Source organism: Trichosurus vulpecula, chromosome 9 (genome assembly GCF_011100635.1).
Source record: "Trichosurus vulpecula isolate mTriVul1 chromosome 9, mTriVul1.pri, whole genome shotgun sequence".
Taxonomy (NCBI): domain Eukaryota; kingdom Metazoa; phylum Chordata; class Mammalia; order Diprotodontia; family Phalangeridae; genus Trichosurus; species Trichosurus vulpecula.
In genome coordinates, this window is record NC_050581.1 from 7,975,001 (window position 1) to 7,998,206 (window position 23,206).

At 38.3% G+C, this 23,206-nt stretch overlaps 1 protein-coding gene across 1 annotated transcript in view; it reads left to right on the plus strand.

Moving 5' to 3' along the window:
• Positions 1-23,206, plus strand: part of CTNNAL1 (catenin alpha like 1) — a 100,735-nt gene that overhangs the window by 2,389 nt on the left and 75,140 nt on the right. Inside the window, exon 2 of the mRNA XM_036737772.1 lies at positions 22,070-22,259. Within this exon, the coding sequence (XP_036593667.1) occupies positions 22,070-22,259 (190 nt within the window). The remainder of the gene's footprint in view (positions 1-22,069; positions 22,260-23,206) is intronic.

Sequence of the window (23,206 nt, forward strand, 5' to 3'; positions counted from 1 at the left end):
AACAGAGGGCTTATTAGTTGACAGTCCTGAAGACCAAACTGAGGAGTTTGTATTTGAGAGAATAATAGTGGCTACTGTAGTTTTATTAGCAGGGATGTGACTTGATAAAAACATTATCGGAAGAAAATTTAATATAGCATCCCATATAAGAAGGATTATCGCCTGGAGGTGATAGAAGCAAGAGCAGCAGTACTGTTAGAGAAACAACTTAGGACAAGTTGGTACAGGCACACCCCACCCTGTGACATGAATTGATTCCATGAAAATAGGACACTAGGCAAAACATTACAGGCGGCAGTTAGTGCTACAGCAGCAGTGTTATAAAATGGAGATATGTTCCAGAACAAACAAAATTTAAACTTAAAATAAGTCTTTACAGAGACTTGAGACTAATAAGGAGTTGAAACATTGATGCAGAACTAAGAGAAGTAGAGCTTGTAGGAGATGAGCAATACTGGAACCGACTAAACTTGGCAGGGAGAAAGAGGTAGCTCTGGCATGAAAAAGGAGGTAAAGATGAGTGCTGGTGCTATTGTGGCCAGAGCCATTGTAGGCCCAGCTCACCAATAGCCAAAAAAAAAAAAGGAACTTCAAATTGGAAGGCTTTTTGTTTTCCCTTTTCCTTTGTCTTGGCAGAAAAATGAGCTCTGCCATAAAAGGGGCCAGAGTTGCTTTGCAGTATTCCCCTTTCCTTCCCTAACTCCTCACCCCCAAGTTGGATAGAAGGAGTATCTGAGAGAAACTACACTACCAGGTATAGGAAGTAGTCGAATAACCATGGCGTATGTGACTTAGGATTTGAGGACTTAGAACTGCAAGTGGCATTAGAAATGTAAGCTCAGTCCTCTTATTTTACAAGTAGCAGACAAGTAGTAAGTGGCAGAGTCAAATTTGAGTGAAGGTCTTTTTATTCCAAATCCAGTACTCTTTTCCCTATACCATGTTGAATATTTTGGGAATGCTGAATATATGCAACTTTTTGACATTGTCCAGCAGGTTCAAAATATAGCGAAATCTTTCTATTAATAGACTTTTCACTGTTTCCATTTGATTTATAAAGCAAGAAAGTAATGATCCAGTTTGAGTCTTAAGTGCTTAGTCAAACATTTCAACTGGATTTCCTGGCGTTGCAGTGGATTTTGGTCAGCACGTTTGTATGTATTATTGGTATCGCTATTGATATTATTTTCTGACCGAATCTCTCTATCTTAGTTGTGCTGAAAGTGTAGCAGCCACTCACAGACCAGTGCTTGTTGGTGCAGAAGCTTTAACTCGCTCCATTTTTCCAGCTCCTTCGACAGCTTGGTAGCCCTTAGCTCCAAGGAGCTCACCATATTAGTGCCAGGCTTAATGTGGACATCAATTGGTTTTAGCCCAATTGCAGCTCAGAGGTCCTGAACTCAAGGAATCTATCAGCCGTAGCACCCTCCCTGCCCCTGCCACCCCTAGCAGGGATTATACACCCTGCCTGGTTAGTATATGTTATTGTTTCTGTCTGACAATAATCATAGTATGTGATACAAATTATGTAACCCTTTAAAGTTTGCAACTTTAACTGATATTGGTTGGCTCAACATTTTGCAAGTGTATCCACAGAAGGCTTTGAAGTCAGAAAATTTTAGAATGTAGACACTTAAAGCTGGAGGGGTCCACAGAGGTTATGTGATCTAACCCTCCCTCTAAAGTAGGAAATGTTCTGTAACATTCCTAACAGTTGGTTATTGAGCTTTTACTTCAGCACTTGCATTGTTGGTAAGCTCACTAATTATTTGTTGTTCCTCTGTCATTCAATTGTGTCCAGCTCTTTGTGACCCCATAGATCATACTGTTTATGAAGTTTTTTTCTTGGCAAAGATACTGGAGTGATTTGCCACTAATTATCAGGGAAGCTATTTTCATTGTTGGGCAGCTCTAATTGTTAGAAAAGTCTTACCTACCTTCCTGTAACTTTCACCCTTGATCCTAATTTTACCCTTTGGAGTAACACTGAATAAATCTTCTCTTCTTCATGACAGTCCTTCAGATATTTGAAGGTAGCTATTCATTCAAAAGGTACTTATTGAATACCTACCATGTGGGAAGCAGTATGGCATAATAGCTAGAGGGCCCACCAAGGAATCAGGAAGACTTGGATTCAAATTCTGCCTCTATTACTGGGCAAATAAATTACTTAACCCTAGAGCTTTAGTTTCCGTAACTATAAATTGTACACAGCATCGTCTCCCTCAAAGGCTCAAAAGAAATAGCGTATGAGAAGTGCTTTGCAAACTTTTATATAGATATAGATATGCATACATGTAGCTGTATAAATATGTATGTGTGTGTATGTATGTGCCAGTTGTTTTTTGTTTTATTTTTATTTTTGCACAGAATTGTGATTTCAAGAATTTCTGATACAGAAACTGTTCACTTGTACAGATCATTAGCAACTTCTCTAGCTTATAATTATAGAGAATTGCAAGTGGCACTGAGAGACTAAACTATTTGCCCATGATTACATAGCCAGTATATATCACAGGAAGGAGCTGAATCCAAGTCTTCTTGGCTCCATGACCATGACGTAAAACCATGCTGCTTTTCATAAATGCCAATTTTCATAGTATATTATTACTACGTATAGGAAGACACTATGCTAGTGCTATAGTTATCGTCTCCCTCTACTTTTTTTTTGATGTCTCTTCCTCAAGCCAAATGTTCTTGTTCTGTTCCTTTCATATCACCCTTCCAGAATGAAGTTTAGTTTGTCCATTTTTCTCTTAAAATGCAGTTATCTACCACCAGAGAAAGAACTAATGGATTCTGAATGCACTTTCTGTACTTTTTTCATGTTTTCGTTCCCCCTTTGGGTCTGTGTCTTTTTTCGAAACATGACTAATATGGTGATGTGTTTTGTATGATTGAATATGCATAACCTATAACAGATTGCTTACTGTCTCAGGAAAGGAGAAGGTGAGAGAAATTTGGAACTTAAAATTTTAAAAAAATAATGTTAAAAATTATCTTTATATGTAACTGGGGAAAAATAAAATGTTTTTTTAAATGTAGTGTCCATAATTAAACATAGTATTTCACATGTTGCTTGGTCAGTGCAGAGTACAGTGAGTATATTTCTTCCTGTGCTCTGAGCACTAAGATGGCTTTAGTTTTAAGTAGCAACATCTCACTGTTGGCCAATATCGAACTTGTGATCAACTAAAAAACCCCGATAAATTTAACATGGACTACTGCCAAGCAAATATTCTCTTCTGGCTATCCTATTTTTTTTTGCAAGTGATTTTTGAACCTATTTTTTAGCCCTTGATAAATTTAATCTTTTTATTTTTGACTGAGCTTTGAAATTTTTTAAAATCATTTTGAAGATACTGGATTTGAAGTCAGAGGACCTTGGTTTTCTCAGTCTCTGCCGCTTAGTAATTTTTTGATTTAAGGCCAGTTACTTTACTCCTCTGGGTCTCAATTTCCTCCTCTGTAAAATGAGAGGGTTGTACTAGATCAGGGGTCAGATACTTTTTTCATAGGGCCATATGGTGAGAATGGTTTTTACAATTTTAAACAAGGTATTGTGTTTAAAAATGTAAAAACCATTGGCAGGCCATACCCAATAGGCTATAAGCCAGATTTCATCCTCAGGCCATAATTTGCTGACCCTTAGACTAGATAATCCATAAGATCCCTTCCAACTCAGTGTTCCTACGAATGCTGATTTTTGTCATCTCTTACATTAACAGCAATTCATGTGGGAAAAGAGCCAAGGTGTTTTTTTTTATTTTTTGTTTTTTTTTTTTTACTTTACTATGTGCAAGTTTAATATGAATCAAAAGTTTGAGGCAATTGCTTACTAAAAACTAATGTAATCCTGGGTAATATGTATAAACTCAATTCAGCAAACATTTATTAGATGTCTACCAAGCATCTGTGATAAAAGTTATATTAGTCCTGTAGTGCTCTGTACTACTGAGACTACATTCAGAATATTGTATCTGTTCCTGGGTTTCATACTTTCAGCTGAGACATCAACAAACTAGTGAGGGATGTAGAAACTATGTCATCAGGGAAAAGTTAAGAGAAGTGTACTAAATGTGAGCTGTCATGTAGAGGAAGGAATGATTCTTTTTCCTGTTATTTCAGAAGACAAAAGTAGGACCCAGTATGTGGAAGTTGCAGAAAGATAAAGAGAGAGAGAGAGAGAGAGAGAGAGAGAGAGAGTGTGTGTGTGTGTGTGTGTACACACATTTCTAACAGTTGGAGCTGTCCAACAATGGAGTGTGCTGCCTCATCTGGTCATGAGTATTTCACCCAGAAACTGGTTGACTGTCTATTATGAGTTGTTCCTTCCTTGAAAGAGTACCCCCACATTGTTAAGGAAGATGAACTAGATAATCTTTACATTTCCTTCTGATTTAATATTCTATGATTCTGTGATAATCAGTTGAGCAACATTAACATGGTTTCTTGAAAGAGAAAATAATACCACATTAATTTTTAAAGTTCTTTGAAAATGATGAATGAGTATGTGGACAAGAACTAATGACTTTATTCAGACTTTCAAAGATCTTTCGATAAGAATTCACGCTAAAAGTGGTTTTGAAGTAAAAGAATTTTTTGGTCAAAGGATACGAACAGGCAGTTTTCAGATGAAGAAATTAAAGCTATCTGTAGTCATATAAAAATGCTCTGAATCGCTATTGATTAGAGAAATGCAAACCAAAACAACTCTGAGGTACCACATCACACCTATCAGATTGGCTAACATGATAAAACAGGAAAATGATAAATACTGGAGAAGATGTGGGGAAATTGGAACACTAATGCATTGTAGGTGGAATTGTGAACTGATCCAACCATTCCGGAGAGCAATTTGGAACTATGCTCAAAGGGCTATAAAAATTTGAATACCTTTGACCCAGCATTACCACTTCTAGGTCTGTATCCCAAAGAGATCATGCAAATGAGGAAAGGACCCACATGTACAAAAATATTTATAGCAGCTCCTTTTGTGGTGCCCAAGAATTGGAAATTGAGGGGCTGCTCATCAATTGGGGAATGGCTGAACAAGATATGGTATATGGATGTAATGGAATACTATTGTTCCATAAGAAATGATGAGCAGGCTGACTTCAGAAAAAACCTGGAAAGACTTGCATGAGCTGATGCTGAGTGAAGTGAGCAAAATCGGGAAAGCATTGTACACAGTAACAGCAACATTGTGTGATAGCTAACTTTGATAGACTTAGCTCTTCTCAGCAATGCAACGAACTACATTCCAAAAGACTCACAATGGAAAATGCTATCCACATCCAGAGAAAGAACTGTGGAGTCTAAATACAGATTGAAGCATACTACTTTCCCCCTTTTTTTTCCTTTTTTTTTTCTTTATCATGGCTTTTCTCTTTGTTTTTTCTTTACGACATGACTAATGTGGAAATATGTTTAATATGATTGTATATGTATTGCCTATATCAGATTGCATGCTTTCTTAGGGAGGAAGATGGGAAGGAGGGGGAGAAAATTTAAAACTCAAAATCTTATTTTTTTTTTCCCATGGGTTCATCCCTTTATTTTCCAATTTTAAAAGGTAGGAATACAAAGGATTACACATTGTGAACAATTAGAGACCTCAAGGATCATTTAATAGAAGCCTCTCATTTTAGAGAGAAGAAAAGTGAGACTAAGGAAAAGGGAAGTGACTAAGTCAGGGTCACACAGTCAGGTAAAGGCAGCCAGCATTGGACCAGACCTCTCAGGGGCCGGGGGAGGGGGGGGTTGATCAAGGGTTATAGTTAAGTCTTCTCTTGGCCTTGGGATGGGGCCTGGCTGAGCGCTTAGGAGGGTAGGAGGCCGATGATCTTTGGTTTGGGGGCTGTCCGATCATCTGACTGGGAGTGATATAGGCCCCTGGCCCCTGGATCTGTGTGGGTTCCAAGTCAGGCTGTAGCTGACCACTGGAACAGCCAGAACTCTCATCAGTTTCTGTACTGAGTCCTGCCTCCAAGGGCGGTAAGCATTGCATGCTGTGAAGCTGGGCTGGTCCAGGGGGCCTTTGGGGAGACTGGTTCCAGAAAGATGCTCCCAACTGCAAGTGAGAATCCGATTTCTTCTTCTCAGAGTTTTGTATTATCTGGGCATAATCTATATCTTTTTCAGTTGGGAAGTGCCGGCTGGAGCTCTTTGGGGAAATCTGGGCCTTTTCCTGCTTGAGTAGATCAAGGGGCATTTCACCTGGGAGATCCAGGGAGGACAGAAGGCTACACCGTTTCACCAGCTGGGGGTAGATAGCTCTGTCTGCATCTTATTTTCACAGGTTATAATCAGATCCTTTACTTCCATTCTGGCTGCTGGAAGGGTGACAGCTCCTCTGTTGGTGGTGGCAGTGGTGGTGGTGTTGGCAGAGGGTGTCAGGCCCCTTCTCCACGAGGGCTGCCCCCCTCAATGATGGCAGCAAGGACCGCCTGCTGGTTCAGGATCAAGGCGCGCTCATGTCATTTACACATGAAAGTGACCTAGGTTAGGATTCCATCCCTCACCACTACATCCCTCGAGGAGGGCAGGGGTTGTTTCTTTGTTTTTCGATCTTTACTCTCTTTCGCCCCGATGCCCCGCCCAAACAAGACGCTTTAAGCAGTAGGGGCTTAATCAACATTTGCTAAAGGAGTGAGCATGTGGAATGGTCTGCCAGTGCTCCCCTAATTGGGACTCTCTAAGCTTATGCTTGAGGGCCTTCGGTGGGGTATACGAGGATGCTTGTTCGGCTACGGGGTGGGCTGGACGGCCTCTGCTGTCCTTTCCAGCTTCCGAGGCTTGGAACCCTGAGAATGAATGAATGAATGAAGGGAGGTGCTGGCAGTGATTGACAGAAGCGCCCAAGAGAACTTTGGAGGGTTCTTCGACAGGCGGCGAGAGAGAGAGAGAGAGAGAGAGAGAGAGAGAAGAAGGAGGAAGAATGAAGAGAGAGGAAGGGGAAGGGGTGAGGACAGGGGGAGAAGGGGGTGAGGAGAGGGGAGAAGGGGGTGAGGAGGGGGGAGAAGGGGGCGAGGAGGGGGGGAGAAGGGGAGAGAGGGAGGGAAGGAGGGAGGAGGGGGAGAGAGGGGGGGGGAAAGGGGAAGGAATAGGGAGAAAGAGCAAACTCAAAATCTTATAAAAGTGAATGTTGAAAACTAAAACTAACTAAATAAACATTTTTAAAAAATCAATTAAAAAAACAACTGAGTAACCATGGTTTGCCTTGGGTAAACAATATGCTATTATATAATAGTGAGGATGGAAAGAAAGAGACAGATGTGAGACACATTTCAAAAAAAGGCTTAGCAGGACTTAGTGATTGGTGAGTGGAATCAAATATGAATCTATGATGCCAGCTTAAAAATGTCAAGTATTTATATAGCATCTTAGGTTTGTAAAGTACTTTACATATGTTGATCCATGTTTTAAGTCTGGAAACCAGTAAGAGAAAAAGGAATGTCTACTGTGGGAACTAGTTTTGGTGGATCAGAGTTTATTCATCAGATATTTATTGTGTACCCTCTTTTGTACAAAAGGGGTGAAGGAGAGTGATGCAGCACAACCACTGATCAAGGAAAATATGTTCATTTGTACTTCTGCATATGCCTTGTAATTAGCAGTGTACTAAAGGGAAGGAAGAGGGGGAGGAGTTGCTGGTGGCTGGGGAGATATTGAATATGCTAGGGAGAAGGGGAGAAGACCCTGGAAGAAGCAGAAAAGGATGTTTCTCTATAAAATCCCATATATGCAGTAGGTGATTAATGAAGTTTGAAGAATCAAATTGAGATTGTGGAGTTAAGGACTAGTTTGGGAAAGAAATCTGGGTACTTTTTTTCTCTGAAATAGATGAGAAAGCTTGAGCCTGTTGGCCTCTCTCTTCAGTCTTATTTTCTTAGGTTCAAGTATCATTAGAAAAAAAAATTAATGGGCCTTTTATGTTTTCATAGAGAAGCTTAGACCAGTAAAAGCAATTTCCCCAAGCAGTTCAGCAACCTCCTTTTTTCCTTCTTTTCAGTTCTGGACCTGGTTCATTGCTCATTCACATGTCCAAGATGTATATTATATACTGAAGGAACTCTGTAGGTTGACCTTTTAACTATATATCACCAACTGGGAAATAAACATTCCTTATCCGCTTGGTTTTTCCTTTGTGAAAAATGAGAATGAATGCTTTCAAGTAATTATGGTTCTCATTTGGGTGGTTCTGGAGGATTCCTGAGCGTGATACTAGTCAATGCCTTTTCATTGGCAAGCCTTTTCATACCGCTATATGGCTATGAGGCATGGGATACCACAGTATCCAGTGAATTCAAATTGATTTCCCACAATACAATAGAGAGATAGAGGGAGGGAATTAACAGACATTGCCAATTGCAAGGGAAAAGCAGCATCAAGAATGTCATTAGAGAGCTGTATAACCAGAAAAGAAGATGGCCTGATCAGGTAGCTAGAGTAAGGGATAACCAGTGGAAAGTCTTTGTGCCCCATTGGTATCTACAGAATGTGAAAAAACCTTGAGGAAAGACTCCATGTTGGGTAAACCCACTGTGAATGTTTTAAAGGAACAAAAGTTACAAATATGAAGGGCTAGTTGGGTTGATTGACATCTGCGTCCAGATAATAACAACAGGTCCATAGAAATACTTATTTAGACTTTGTATCCTACTTTCAAAAGAATTTGAAGTAATTTATGAGATTAAACATAATGCAAAATAGGACAATTAGAAATAAAGCAGAACTTTATCTAAAAAGGACAACTGACTACTACTTTTGGACAATAAATAATGCTCTTGAGTTTCTTGAAAGCAAAGGCAAAAAGGAAACCTGTTAGGTTATGTAGTTTTCATTTTCTGACTAAATAAGGCACATAAATACTTCTGTTGAGATACACATTTCTATGGAACTACACTCAAGCAAAAAATTATCACATGGGTCCTGTTTGCTAAACTAGTTTTGCTTCTTCCCTTCAAGATCTGTTTAAAGGCATAAACATTGTATTGGCCCTGTGTAAAGGTAAAAGATATGACATTAACTTTATCTCAGTAAAGAGATGTATAAGAAATTTTCTGTGGATATTAAGTGAGATAATATATCCAGGTATTTCACTCTCAGGTGATCTAATAATAGTAGGCTAGAATTAAAACATGTGCATAAATGAATAATTGCCACGATTCTTAGTTTACTTTAAATATCAGAGCCTTTGATTGCAGTCATTTCATGATTAAACTCCTTTAAGTTCCTGTAAAGCAAATATCCTCTATTGTTTGATAAAGTGCAAGCTCTGTACCTTAGCTGCCAGTCATGGTGGTTGTCAATTCCATGACTATTCACCTTTGTCATGTCACTTAAGTAATTGATTAATAAAGGTTTTAAAAAATGAAATACCTGGTAAAAGTTCCAGAACTAAACTTGTATTCTCACCCATATGGCCCAACTATTTTCAGCTGGGGTCATTTCCTGCAGCTCTAGAGCTTTTGTTTTTTCACAGAAGAAAAAACTTTGTATCTTTTCAAGCAATTGTAACAAGTATGCCCCCATAATGTTGCAATAACCAAGGTCATTTTTTCCAGTGGCATCATTAGTATGCTCTAAATAAAGCCCATTCTAACATTGTAAAGCCTTGAACCAGTTCTCAGAGATTCAGATCAGTCAGTGATGATGCAAGCTGGCACTCCATGGTATTAACTCCTCTGCCTGTCTAGTTATCATCGTCCTACTACTTAGAGTTTGTTCATAAAATATTTTTTTCCTGTAGAAATAACTTCATACAGAGATTCAGAATTTCCTGTAAAGAGGATCCTAAAAGTCTTGGCGCAGTTTTAAGCTATTAAAGGGAAAAGCTACTAAAACCTAAAACTGCACTGAGACTTTGGGGACAGCCTATATAATCTTTTTGTGTTCTACTGTGTAAGTGAAAATGTTTTCTTCTTTTGTTTAAACATCAAAATTAAAAAATGAAACTGCATATCACTGTGACATTGTTTTGGCTAAAGTATTTTTGTAGAATCAATCATGTTAGGTTGTACCTCTACTTGGTGGGAACCCTGGAGTTCTGCACCAGTAGCATAGAAGAACTCTCTTTAACCTAAATAATTCTTAGGATAAGAGTTACCAGTTAACCATCTTTACCCACAGAAAACTTCATATTCCCTAGAGAAGATCCAATTTTAAGCAAAACTGTAAGATTGTATCATCAAGGATATTTGCTGTGAAATGCATTCTCAAATAGTTGAATGAGTTAACCTAATGGATAGGGTTAATTAAATGTTGGTGAATGCCTACAAAATACAGTCAACTTTGATGGTTTTTTTCCTGGTAATAACTAAACTACAGTTCCACCTATCCTGTCCAGAATGGGGTGGGTCAAGTTTGAGGTTAGCTAACAGGACTAGTGGTTGCTTAATAAGTGAGGTAGACCCAAAGTGAGAAGAGACTAAAATGTGAGGTTTATCAACAGGGGATATTAGAAATGGTAGTCCATGGAGGCCTGGTGAAACACCGGAAGACTAGGGCACTATGTGATGTACCCTTGGTGTCCTAGTAGGATGACACTTTTTTTTTTAAAATGCAGGCAGTAAGCCTCTCCCCTCCTAGGCCTTGAACACCTAGTTGCTAAACATCATTGTACCTGAGGTCCAGGACATGTTATGGGATCTGTACAGAATGTTGACATTTAGAGGTTTCTGTTGGACTCTGAGGCATGGTCCTTCTATCTGTAGTCTTCCGTTTAATTTAGTGCTGGAATTCTGGAATCTCCCCTTCATCATGAACTTCATCATGGACTGGCTTTCAAGTACAGTAGATGATCAAAGAACGAATGAATGAAAGTCAAGATTGAGATGGGCTGATGAAGTGTGGAATGTGCTAGCAGCAAACCAGGCTACAGGATTGTAGATACTCAGAGCTAATGGAGCAGGAAAAGAGAGTATATTGAGGAATAAGCAGGCTGACTAGGTCTCAGTGGGGGAAACAACCCAGTGGGCTGTTCTGGTTAACAAATGCAATACCACCAGCATGGTAACCTGGACAGCAGCAGATTTGTAACAAAGTCCAGTGACACTGAGTACTACAATAGCTACGAACTGACCAGGAGATATAGATATCCCATAGTTTTTCCTCCCAAGTGCTTCACTCAGGGCGGGTCTCATGTGTAGCGCAATATGACATCAAACCCATGGCCACTAGAAATTTAAAATGACAGAATGAAATGTTTTGAATATCCTAATGTACCATGTCTATAGTTCATCATGGCATAAGTAGAAGACCTCCCTATGGTTATGTATAAATGAGTTCTTCCATTTATAATCCTATGCACGGTATGGAAATAGAGTTGGTTTTCAGAGTAAAGGGTTGGATGTGAGTATAGGAATCTGCAGTTGCAGCCGTCATACGAAGCCTGTTCTGCTTAACTGTAAAGATTTTGAAATGCAGAATAGTCTTGCTTATGGCAATGGATTTTCCTCTAGACCAGGGCTGTCCAACTTTAGGTTTTTATTGAAACAATCGACAATATATTTTGATTTGCCATTTTAGTGAGAGCTCTGCTAAAGCATTTGTGTAAATTTCTGTGCTTGTAGGCAGGCCACATAAATTCCACTGCCGCATGTGGGCAGGCCGCATTTTGGACAGCCCTGCTCTAGATTAAAGAATCCTAATTATTAACTTAGTCCATTGGCATATTAGTACTTATGTCTTAGAAGGCAAGAGATTCTGAAATCAAACTAGCTAAAAAGAAATAGGATATTTACCAGGCCCGACTCTAGTTTTCAGCGTTAGAGCTTTCAAGATTCTGATCATCTCTGTGTGATAGTGGATTTTCCTGAAATAATGTTCTGGGAGAGGCAGTCACCAATCAGGACAGTGGAGTCCCAGGACAGAAAGGCAGTTGGTGAGATGTCTGTAGAGTAGCATTTATTGAGTATTTGCTATATATTAAGCATTATGATAAGGACTGGGAATTCAAAACAACCAAACAGGAAACCTATACAAAGGTAACAAAGTATGTATGTAGTAAATAGAAAGAAATTTTAGGGTAGGGGAAGAATACAGTTGCTAACTGGAGGAACCAAGAAAAACTTTGTGTAGGAGATGGTACCTGCCTACCTTTGTACACAGCTGTGCTTCAAAAGAAACCTAGAGATTCTGTTAGGTAGAGGTGAGGAAGGAGAGCATTGTAGGCATTGGAGACAGCTTGTACACAGTTATGGAAGTGGAAGATGGCACACCATCATGGGTAGTAGAGTACGTGAGGAGAAATCGTAGTAATAGCTAGCATTTATATAGTGCTTTAAGGTTGGCAAAAGTACTTTATATGCATCATCTCGTTTGATTTTGACAATAACCCTGCAAGATAGGCGCTACTATTAGTCCATTTTGCAGATGAGGAAACTGAGGCTGAGAGAATGACTTGTCCAGAGGCGTACTGCTGTTAAATATTTGAGGAAGAATTCAGACTCAGCATCTTCTTGACTCTTTCCAGAAAGATAGAATGGAGCCAGATTGTGAAGTGCTTTAGATGCCAAACAGGGAAAGACAATAAAGTCGTGTCATCAGGATAAAGGAAAGTATTTGCCTGCCTGTTTGATGCAGGAAGGTATGCATCATGTTTACCTAATTTGGATTAAGCTTTTAGATATAGGTGGAAGAGAAGTAATAATGGATGGTCCTATTGCTAACCATTTAAGACTGGGATTATATCTTCCATGAGACTATTTTCCTGCTTCTTTTTATTTTAGCAGTTGTTTTTTTGATGTGGATTCCAAAAAAAAGGATCAGTTACCCCAAAACTATATTAAAACTGGACAATTTGGTTCATGGCCATTGAACCAAAGACTGTACCTAGTCTGCAGATAGCCTAAAGTTACTGTTGACGCTTCAGTGAGGTCTAACAGAATGGATTGAGTGTTGGACTTAGAGTCAGGAAGACCTGAGTTGGAGTCCTGCCTCACTCTCTAGCTGTGTGACCTTGGGCAAGTCACTTTACTTCTCTCAGCCTCTAAAATGGGGATAATAATAGACTACCTCACGAAGTTGTGAGGATCAAGTGAGTTAATGTTTATAATATGCCTTGTAAATCTCAGATTCCTGTACACATGCTCTGTTATTGAATAGCACTGAGAAGTTTATGACTAAGTCCTCCTTTCTCATGGTCATTGTGTTGGGAGATCCCACCTTGCTGTTTATTAAAGAGAAAAGCTGGCATAGGGCTTAAGAAAACAATAATGTTGCAAAATCTGTTTCTTATTTAAGAATTAGTGGTACATTTCATTTTTATTACACGTTATTTTCTGAACATATCCCTTACTGCTCCTTTACGCAGTGACCCTTACCCATAATCTTCGAGAAAGGGAAGGAGGGGGCGCTGATCTCCTTGCTGGGGCCGAATTTGGTCATTATAATTACACGATATTCAGTTACATTTTTTTACACATTATTTTCTGCATATATCCCTTCCTGCTCCCCTACGCAGTGATCCCTACCCATAATTTTCTGCCTCTTCGAGGAAGGGAAGGAGGCGGGCTGGTCTCCTCTCTGGGGCCGAATCTGGTCATTATAATTACATGATATTCAGTTTCATTTTTTTTTGTTCTTTTCATTTACATTGTTGCAGTTGTATATGCTGTTTTCTTAGTTCATTCAGTTCATGCTTCTGTGAATTTTTCTATTTATTTCTTATATTACATTCATATTTCATTACATTTATGTCCCACAGTTTGTTAAACCATTCCCCTGTTAATTAGCATCTACTTTGTTTCTAGTGCTTTGCTGCCACAAAAAGTGCTACTATAAGTGTTTGTGTGGGTATTTTTGTGGTATTTGTGGGACACTTCTTTTTGTCCTTTACCTCCTTGGGGAATAAGGCATAAAAGGATCAACAAGGTGGTTAGTTGATAATTTTGAGATAGTGGAGGATCTCTCTCTTAAAAGATGGAGTAGGGGCAGCTAGGTGGCGCAGTGAGTAGAGCACCGGCCCTGGAGTCAGGAGGACCTGAGTTCAAATCCAGCCTCAGACACTTGACACATTTACTACTAGCTGCGTGACCTTGGGCAAGTCACTTAACCCCAATTGTCCTCCCCCCAAAACAACAACAACAACAAAAAAGATGGAGTAGATAGTACTTTGTGTCTATCCTGAGGGAACTATATTAATACAATTCATTAAGTAAATTCATTAGGTGTTTGGAAACTCTAGGTTTTTGCACTTGGGACAAATTAAAAAGACACTTGTGGCAAAAAGGTCTTTTCTCAGGACCTCTTTGGTTTGATTAGTCCACAAACATTTTGAGTTATTAAATATTTATTAAGCACCTGTGATGTGCAGGATGCTGCAGAATGTCTGCAGCTATTGACTTCTACATATGTAGGTCCTACAGTCAATTTTGTGTCTTGTTTATCTTTTATGGTTCCCTGACAGAGTACATTGCATTGCATATCTAGTGTTCATTGAATTACACCAAAGGAATGGGGGCATCCATTAGTAGCTCTCTTTTCTCTCCAATTCTACCCCTCAGATCCCTCGAGTTTTGTGCCAGTCTTACAGAAAATGGTAGTCCTTTTCTTTGCTAGGTCCATCCTTCTTCTTGTACCTTTGGTCTCATCTCTTTTCTTCTCCAGGAGCTTTCTCATAGGATGATAGAGTAAGAACTGAATGGGACTATATAGATCCCCTTTCTTTATAATCTTCAACCTCTCTTTATCTTTTGGCTCCTTCCCTAAATACAGACCTGCTCAGGCTTCTCCCATCTTTTAAAAGCTCCACTTGACCCTCCTATCCCCTCAGGACATCATCCTTTATCTCCTCTCCCTTTGATAGCCAAACTCCAAGAAAAAGATTTCTGTATTCGTTGCCTTTACTTCTTTACGTTCTGCTCTCCTTTTCAGCACCTCACTGTCTGGCTTCTAACACTGCTATTGCACTAAAACCGATTATCTCCAAGGTTACTGATCTCTTAATTACTAAATCCAGTCACCTTTTCTTAGCCCTTATCCTTCTTAGCTATGCTGAAGCATTTGACACTGATCTCCTCTCATTTCTGGATATTCTTTGCTCTCTACATTTTTGTGACATTGCTCTCTCCTGGTACTCTTCTCATTTGTCTAACACTCTTAATGTCTTATTCTGGATCAGCATCCATGACCTGCCTCCTGTGTGGGGATGTATGCCAGGATTCTGTCCTCTTCCCTCTCTACCTTATTTTGGTACATCCTATGGGTTATAACTGGCATTTAAGTAGTGCTTTGAAGTATGGAAATACTTTCTAGGAATTATCTCAATCGATCCTAACAATAATTCTATGAAATGACTGCTTTTGTTGGTCTCCTCTTACAAGTTAAGGAAACTGAGACTCAGGTTGAGTCACTCAGCTAGTCTGTGAGTGAGCCTGGTTTCAAATGTAGGCTGTCCTGAGTCTAGGTCTAACAGTCTAGCCACTGTGCAGTACTCCCAAATCTATAATCCACATATCCAACCCTAATCTCTCCCAAACTCCAGTCCAGTATCACCAAATGCTTACTTCATATCTCCATTTGAATATCCCATAGACATTTCAGATTTCAGAAGTGCGCTCATTATCATCCTCCTAAGCCTATATCTCTGTCTAACCTTCTTGTTTCTGTTAAGGGCAACATGATTCTTCTAGTCACCCAGGTTGAAACCTTCAGTAGTATGTAAGTTCCTTGTAAACAGGGAATGTTTTGTTTTGGTTTTGTCTTTCTAATCCCAGGGTCTAGCAAACGCCTGGCACATTGTTGGTGCCTAATAATGACTGATCGGATTGAACAAACTACAAAGCTAAACTTGTAGGATTATATAATTGAATAAAGTAATTCCTTTCCTTATCTCTCTCACTTTTCTGTGGAACAGTGTCCTAAAATATGTTCCCTGGAAGTTGAACCCCAAATCTTCCACTGGGTTCTTTAGGAATCTAGTTTCTTCTTAGAAAGATATAAATTTAAGATTAGTCCAAATATAGGCTACCTGAAAGTATCACCATCACTCCTAAAATGAGTTTTCTTGAAAAGGGGCAGACAATATATGTGAAAGTAGGTACTGAAACTGCAGGCTGCACTTGTATTTTACACAAACCAAGTTTATATAATCAGCATTAAACAAATACAAAGCAACATATATTTGGACCAATTTGTAGTGTTGTCTTGAACAAAATTTCAGGCAAAGTTTTGTTTCTATTTTACTTCCTGGCATTTGTTTTTCCAATAAAGAAATGGCATTGCTAGTTCTGTTTTCCCCTCCTCCCAGGCAGTGGGCAAACACCGGCAATAGCCTTTGTAAAGGTATCCACACTTCTTTTAAAAATTGCTATACTCTATACAATTTCTATTTATCTTCTGGTAAATAGTTCAACATGAAGTTTCTTGCAAAAGAAAGTGTTAGTAACGTGCTATCAGATTCTTAGATCTTCTGACTTAGAAAATGAATTCTCATATCTTTTGTAGACATACTTTATTAAAGTCAGGCAAGAAGGTTAGATCAGGAATTTTATTAAAAGCCATTTCCAAGTAGATAAGTGGTCAGAGGATATGAACAAACAGTTCTCAAAAGAAGAAGTGCAAGCTATCAATAACCATCTAACAAGTGCTCAAAATTACTACTAATAAAAGAAATATAAACTAAAATGATTCTGAGGTTGGTACCTCTCGAATTCAAATGTGCAAAGATGAGGAACATTCTCTGTGGGAAGTGTGTGTGTGTATACATACAAACATTAAAATTCACTGATAATGACAAAGGAGATTGGTCCAACCAATTTGAAAAACAAGCTATAATTTATGCAATTTTTAACAATTAGAAAAACCAGGTATGATAGACTTTTGACAGTTATTAAATAGAAATTGTATAGAGTATAGCAATTTTTAAAAGAAGTGTGGATACCTTTACAAAACTTGATCATATGTTGGGACAAAAGGAGCTCGGAACTAAATGCAGAAAGACAGGATTATTTAATAAGTCTTTTACAGACTATGAAAAGCAGTAGGGCACAGCTGAGCTGTTCAAGCTGGCCTTGAAGCCTAGAACTGTGTTCAAGTACTTCTCTCAGTGCACTCAGCAACTCTATAAAACTAAGTTGTAGAGGAGTTCCCTCACCCAGAAATTCCCACACTAATAAAATCACATGTGTTCCCTACCCTTTTGTAGTCCATAATACAATAAAAACTGTAATAAGGAGAAGAACTAATGTACAAAGGACTCAGACCTAAATGGAGACTACTGAGAAAACTGGGGTTGTTTAGATTAGAGAAATGAAGACTTATAAAGTCTTGAAAACCCTTCAGTTAGTTGAAGACAGATGTCAAGCAGAAGAGGAATTTTCCTTGTCCTCTTTGTCAGAACTGAGCAGTGAGGAAAAGGCTGAAAGGTTCAGATTTTGGCTCTTATAGAGAATAGCTTCCTAACAATTAGAGCCATTCAAAAAATGGAATAGACTACCTTAGGACCAGTAATGCCATCCCAGCTAACAAGTGGATATGAATAATGTTCAAAGAAATTGAAAACTGTGAGCAACTATATAAGATTGCCCCAAATCAGTAATAATAAGGGAAATTGAAATCAAAACAACTGAGGTGTCACTTCACAACAAAAGACACAAAGTAGTCAATATCAGAAAGGACAGGCACACTGATTATTATATTGATGAAACTGGGAATGGAACCAGCCATTCTAAAAAGCAATTTGGAATCAGACTTTTAAAGAATTATTAAAATGTTCTTACTCTTTGATCCAGAAATTTCACTGCTAGACATATTTGCCAGAGTTGTAAAAGACAAAAGGATCATCTCATGTATGCCAAAACATTTTTAGCAGCACCTTTTGTACTTGTAAAGTTCTGGAAGCAAAGTAATTTACCCATCAATTATGAAATTGTTAAACAAATTGTGATACATGAATATAATGTTGACTTGGCTGGAAAAAGCTATGAATTAGATGAATTCAGAGAAGCATGTGTAGACTTACATTAGTTGATGCAGAATGAAGTAAGCAGAACCAGGAAAACTGTGTAGACAAAGATTACAACAGTTTAAATGGAAAAGACAAAAAATGGAATAATGACCCACTTTGTTCCTGGAAAAGAATTGAAAAATGTACCTTCCTTCTCTTTTCTGTAGAGGTAGGGGACTAAGGATGTAGAGTATTTCACATAGTGGCAGGCACGAATGATGTTAGTTTTGTTGAACTGCCTTTTAATTTTTTTTTAATTCTTTGCTATAAGTAATAGTTCAGCAGGTAGTGATGGGGAAGTGATATTCAAAAATAAAGCAGATGTTAAAAAGTCAGTAGAAATAAGATTAAAAAATAATAAATGGGCCAAATGTGTTGATTTGTTTTCCTTGACTACACTTTTTTTGTTACAAGGGTTTTATGGGGTGGGGGGGAGGTCAGTGAGAAATTATAGTATTTTTAAAAAGCATAAACAAAACTTTTTTTAAAAAAAAAAGTGAGTCAAAGAACGAATCAATAAACAAATTAATGAGACTGCATATCAGAATGGAATATTTATATCTCCCAACACTTACGCTAACAAAAGAGAAAAGGAAAATACAATGAATCGAGCATGTGACTAAAATAAAAATCCTAGAAAATTAAGAAATTAATAATCATCATATAAACACAAAAGTAAAAATAATGAAAATTCAAAAAGTTGAACAAAAAGACTGTTGAACCGATGAATAAAACTAAGATCTGGCTTTTGGAGAAAAAACATCCAACATTCGAATAGATGAACCATTAGCTAATTTAACCTTTATTTAAAAAGAGGGGGGGAAAACAAATTGTCAGAATTCTAGAATGAGGAATGCACAATAAATGAAGAGGAAATAAAATTCACAGAAACTGCTCCATCCCCTTGTTTGCCAGTAAGAAAGAAACAAGCATTCTTCAGTACTTGCTGGTACCGGGCGCTGTGCTGCCTGGCACTTTGCACACGTTTACACGTTATCTCATTTGAGGGCAGGGGCCATTATCATTCCCGTTTTATGGATCGGGAAATTGAAGCAAACAGTAGTAAAGTGACCTGCCCAGGGTTTCATAGCTGTGAATCTCTGTGGCCAGATTTGAACCCGTCCGTTCCAGGGCTCTTCCCACTGTGCCACCTGGCTAATGTAAAGAGAACTTGAACAAGCCACAAATTGTCTTTTATTGGGCGGGGGCGGGGGGGAGGGGGTCTGTATGGATTTACAAGTGAAATCACCTCTAAACTCTTCAGGTCTGAAGGTTTTCGGAGCCTCCTGGCCACATTTTACACTGTTCCTATTCATTGGTGCTACATACTCCAGCCATAGTAGACTACTTTTCGCACTTCATTCATAAAGCACCCCCCCACACACACACATTATTAGATTGGAAGCTTCTTGAGGTCAGATGTCTTTTGTTTCTTTTTGTATCCCCAGGACTTAGCACAGTACCTAGAATATACAAGAAACTTACTGTTTACTGATTGATACCATTGTCTCATGAAATTATTGATTTGTTTGTTCCAAGGAGTCTACTAGTTGAGTATGCATTTCTACCTCTGTCTAAGCTATGTATTCTCCTATCAGTATTTTCTCTCGAACCCTTGTTTGATTTCCAATTTTGTGTTGATCTCTTGCTTCATTTCTTCTTGCCACTCCTGTAGCCCTTATGGCCAGGCTATTTTTTTTCTCTCTGAGACTTTTGTGTAGTTTTAGAGGAGATTTCTGGATTGCCTCTTAGTCTTAATCTCTATGGCACTACATTTGTGCATTATCTGGTCTTTTCTTGTTTACCCGTTATTTTCAACCTCAGTTCTTGGTTTGGGATTTTGTGTTCAATCCAGTCTCCTCTGGCATTCTTGGGTGGTTTGGGTGAACCTTATTTGGCTCGGTTCCTTTGTAGTGTAGCTGCTGCTGCTGATCTAAATAGAGTAGCTGATATTATTAGGCCCCACCCTGTACTTCAATCCCTGGCTTCCACTTCAATCTCTTGGTGATGTGGGCTCTAGTCTCAGCTAGTAGTTGGTTCTGTGCTTCCTGTTTCCCTGATAGACCCTAATGGGATGCTAGAAATTATCTTGGTCTCAAAATAATAATCTCTCTTGCTCTGGTATTGGCACTCAGGTGCTGAGTTGGCCTTGTCTTCTGCTATGCTACCTCGTGTTGTGATGTGATTAGATCACCTCTTGCTCAAAGTACTGACTGGCTTGTTTCAAGTCCATTTGGGGTAGCCCATGCAGGCTTCCCTGGGAAGGTTCCTCTCTTTAGCTTTACAGTTTCCCTATTTACCTGTGATCAGGCTGGCTTCCATAGCTGAGACCTTTCTAGCTGCATCAATCAGCTTCCTGCTAGGGTTTTTTGATTTGGTGTGGTTTTTTTTGTTGTTTATTTGTTTTGGTTTTTAGCAGTTCTGGATTGGATGGTGAAGGTCATTTCCAATTCTACTTGATTCTCTTTATCATTGATCTTTTAGAGCTCTTAGGTTTTATGTAGAAGCCTTGCCTCCTTTGTAAAGAGCAAGGCAAGGGACAAAGAGGAAAAAGTAAAAGAGGATGATGGAGGGTTGTTGTAGAGCTTACATGAGGTAGCACATATAAAGCATTTTGTGAATTTTAAAGAGCTGTCTTCCCAGGAACCTTTCAACAGTTGTTATTTTTATCTTTTTTCATCTTTGCCAGTCTGTGGTTAGGTTCCTTTCTTTTTTTTTTTACCATTTTAAAATTCACCATTTATGCATATATATATGTGTATATATATATATATATATATATATATATATATATATATATATATATATGCATATATCATAGGATTCAGAGCTGCAAGGAATCTTGGAGGTCATCTAATCCAGTTCCCACATGCTACTGATGAGGAAGCTGAAGCCCAGAGGGGTTAAGCAACTTTCCTGAGATCCCACATATGCAGGGTCACTGTTTCAGTCTAAGTCCTCTGATTTCCAATCCAGTGCTCTTTACAATGCTGCACAAAACTTGGATATTAGTCTCAAAAGTTAATTTTGAAAATATTCTATATCTAAAGGGAAATTTTTCCAGAGTTTGAGAAGAATACAACAAACTCTAATTTTTCATGCTAATTGGAAAGAACACTGAAGTCATTGCATACTGCACGTACTCTGAAATATAGTTAGTACTTTAGCCCTTTTAAAGCCTTTTAAAGCCCTTTTTAAAGTGTTATAAAGCCCTTCCTATTATTATTATTACTTATTAGCAAGCACATTTACTGAAAAGAAGTCTAAACCAATTATTTGCATTCCTTATAGTTTTGTTCCTATCTTTAATGTCTTTTTCGGTTAAAAACAATATGTACAGACTGATTATTTTTAATTTTCCACTTAACATTGTTTCATGTATGTGTTTTCTTCTAAGACCTTTTCAACCAGTTTGAAGTTTTGAAGGAACTAAACTTTTGTTCGTTTTTGTTTCATTATTCCTTATAGGATCATAGATATAGAGCTGAAAGGAACCTCAAAGGCCATCTGGTCCAACTCCTCATTTTACAGATGAGGAAACTGAGGCCCAGAAAGGTTAAATGACTTGTCTCTTTGCTTCTGGCACAAAAAAATGAAACATATAAATGGATAAAATATTAAAGCATTCTTAAAATGAGTAGTTCTGTCATATTCAATCTGGATTTGGAGCTGTCAGGGAGAGTTGGAATTGGAGTTTCAAGGGAAACATAGAAACTGGGAACTAAGGACAGCATTTGGTGATGACAGCTGGGGGTTCTATGAAGGTAACGAGCCAGCTTTTCTCCACCAAGATCCACCTCCCACCTAACACTTGTTATTACTGTTTGATAAAGCGGCAAGAGGGAGAATAGAGCTCATTGTTCCAAACAGTGGTTGGAGGATGGGGAGGATGTCTACAGAATAAACTTTAAGTTTGATTTGGGTGGAGTAATAGTCCTGAGGTGTGATATGAGGCGATGTTACTGGGAATGGCCCAATGCTTAACTTCATTTAAAAAAACGAACTTGTGCTACATAATAACCATAATTAGCCATTATTATAATTAGGTAAATAACTTTAAGTTTTAAAAAGTAATTGATATACAATTCTAACATAGTTTTTCTCTTGTGTTTATAGATAACTACACTTATTAATCATAAAGATAAAACAAAACGTTCGGATAAGACTTTGCAAGCAATTCAGCGAGTGGGACAAGCAGTCAACTTGGCAGTTGGAAGATTTGTTACAGTAGGGGAAGCGATAGCCAATGAAAATTGGGATTTAAAAGAGGAAATAAATATTGCTTGCTTGGAAGCAAAACAAGCAGGTATGTGAATATTTACATTTTAGATGTCTAATACTATATGTTATTGCTGCACAAATAGAAAATTCTTAGTTTTTAAGATGTGTATAGCACAAATATATATAATATATTTAACATATATGTATATGTGTTATGTACATATGTGTATGTTTCCTGTATGTCAGAGATGCTCCTGTCATGAAGGCTTGGATTAAAGGATTGATTATATTCTGTTGGTTTAAGCCCTACCCAGAAACCTAGGGGAAAAAATCTTTTTACTGAGAAAATAAAAGCCATTCATCTCAAGCTTCTTCTTCTGCATTTACCATCCCTTATTCTCTCATCTTTTGCTCTAGTCTCTGACAAAGAGGTGACCCTTTAACTTGCCACTTGTTGCATTGAATCTATACCCTCCTGTCTCCTCTGGGAAGTGGTCCCTTCAATCATCTCTTTTTCTCTCTACAGTTATCACTCTCAGACACACATCACAGTCAACACTCTAGTGCTTACGGATATGCTCTAGTCAACCTTTAAAAAAATCATCTCTTGACCCTGTTACCCTCTCAAGTTGTAATCCTATATCTTTCCCTTCCAAAACCAAAATCCTAGTAAAAGTAGTCAGCACTCATTTCCTGACCCTAACAACTTGACTTCAACTTATCTCTCCAATGTTACCAATAAACTTTTGATTTCTAAATTCATTGGCCTTCTTTTAGTCTTCATCTTGATCTCTCTGCAACTTTTGAGACCATTTTTTCTTCCTGGGTACCCTCTCTTCCCTTGACTTTCATGATACAGCTTCCTTTTGGTAAAAAAAAAAATGGAACTCATGACTTTATTTCCATTCTGGCTTCTTCTGTACCCTTTCCATCCCAAGGAGGCATGAGCCAGAGAAATAAGACCCAAAACACCATCTTGCTCTTTATTACCCCCTCAACATCATTTGCCACATCCTCACACAGCCAGAATGA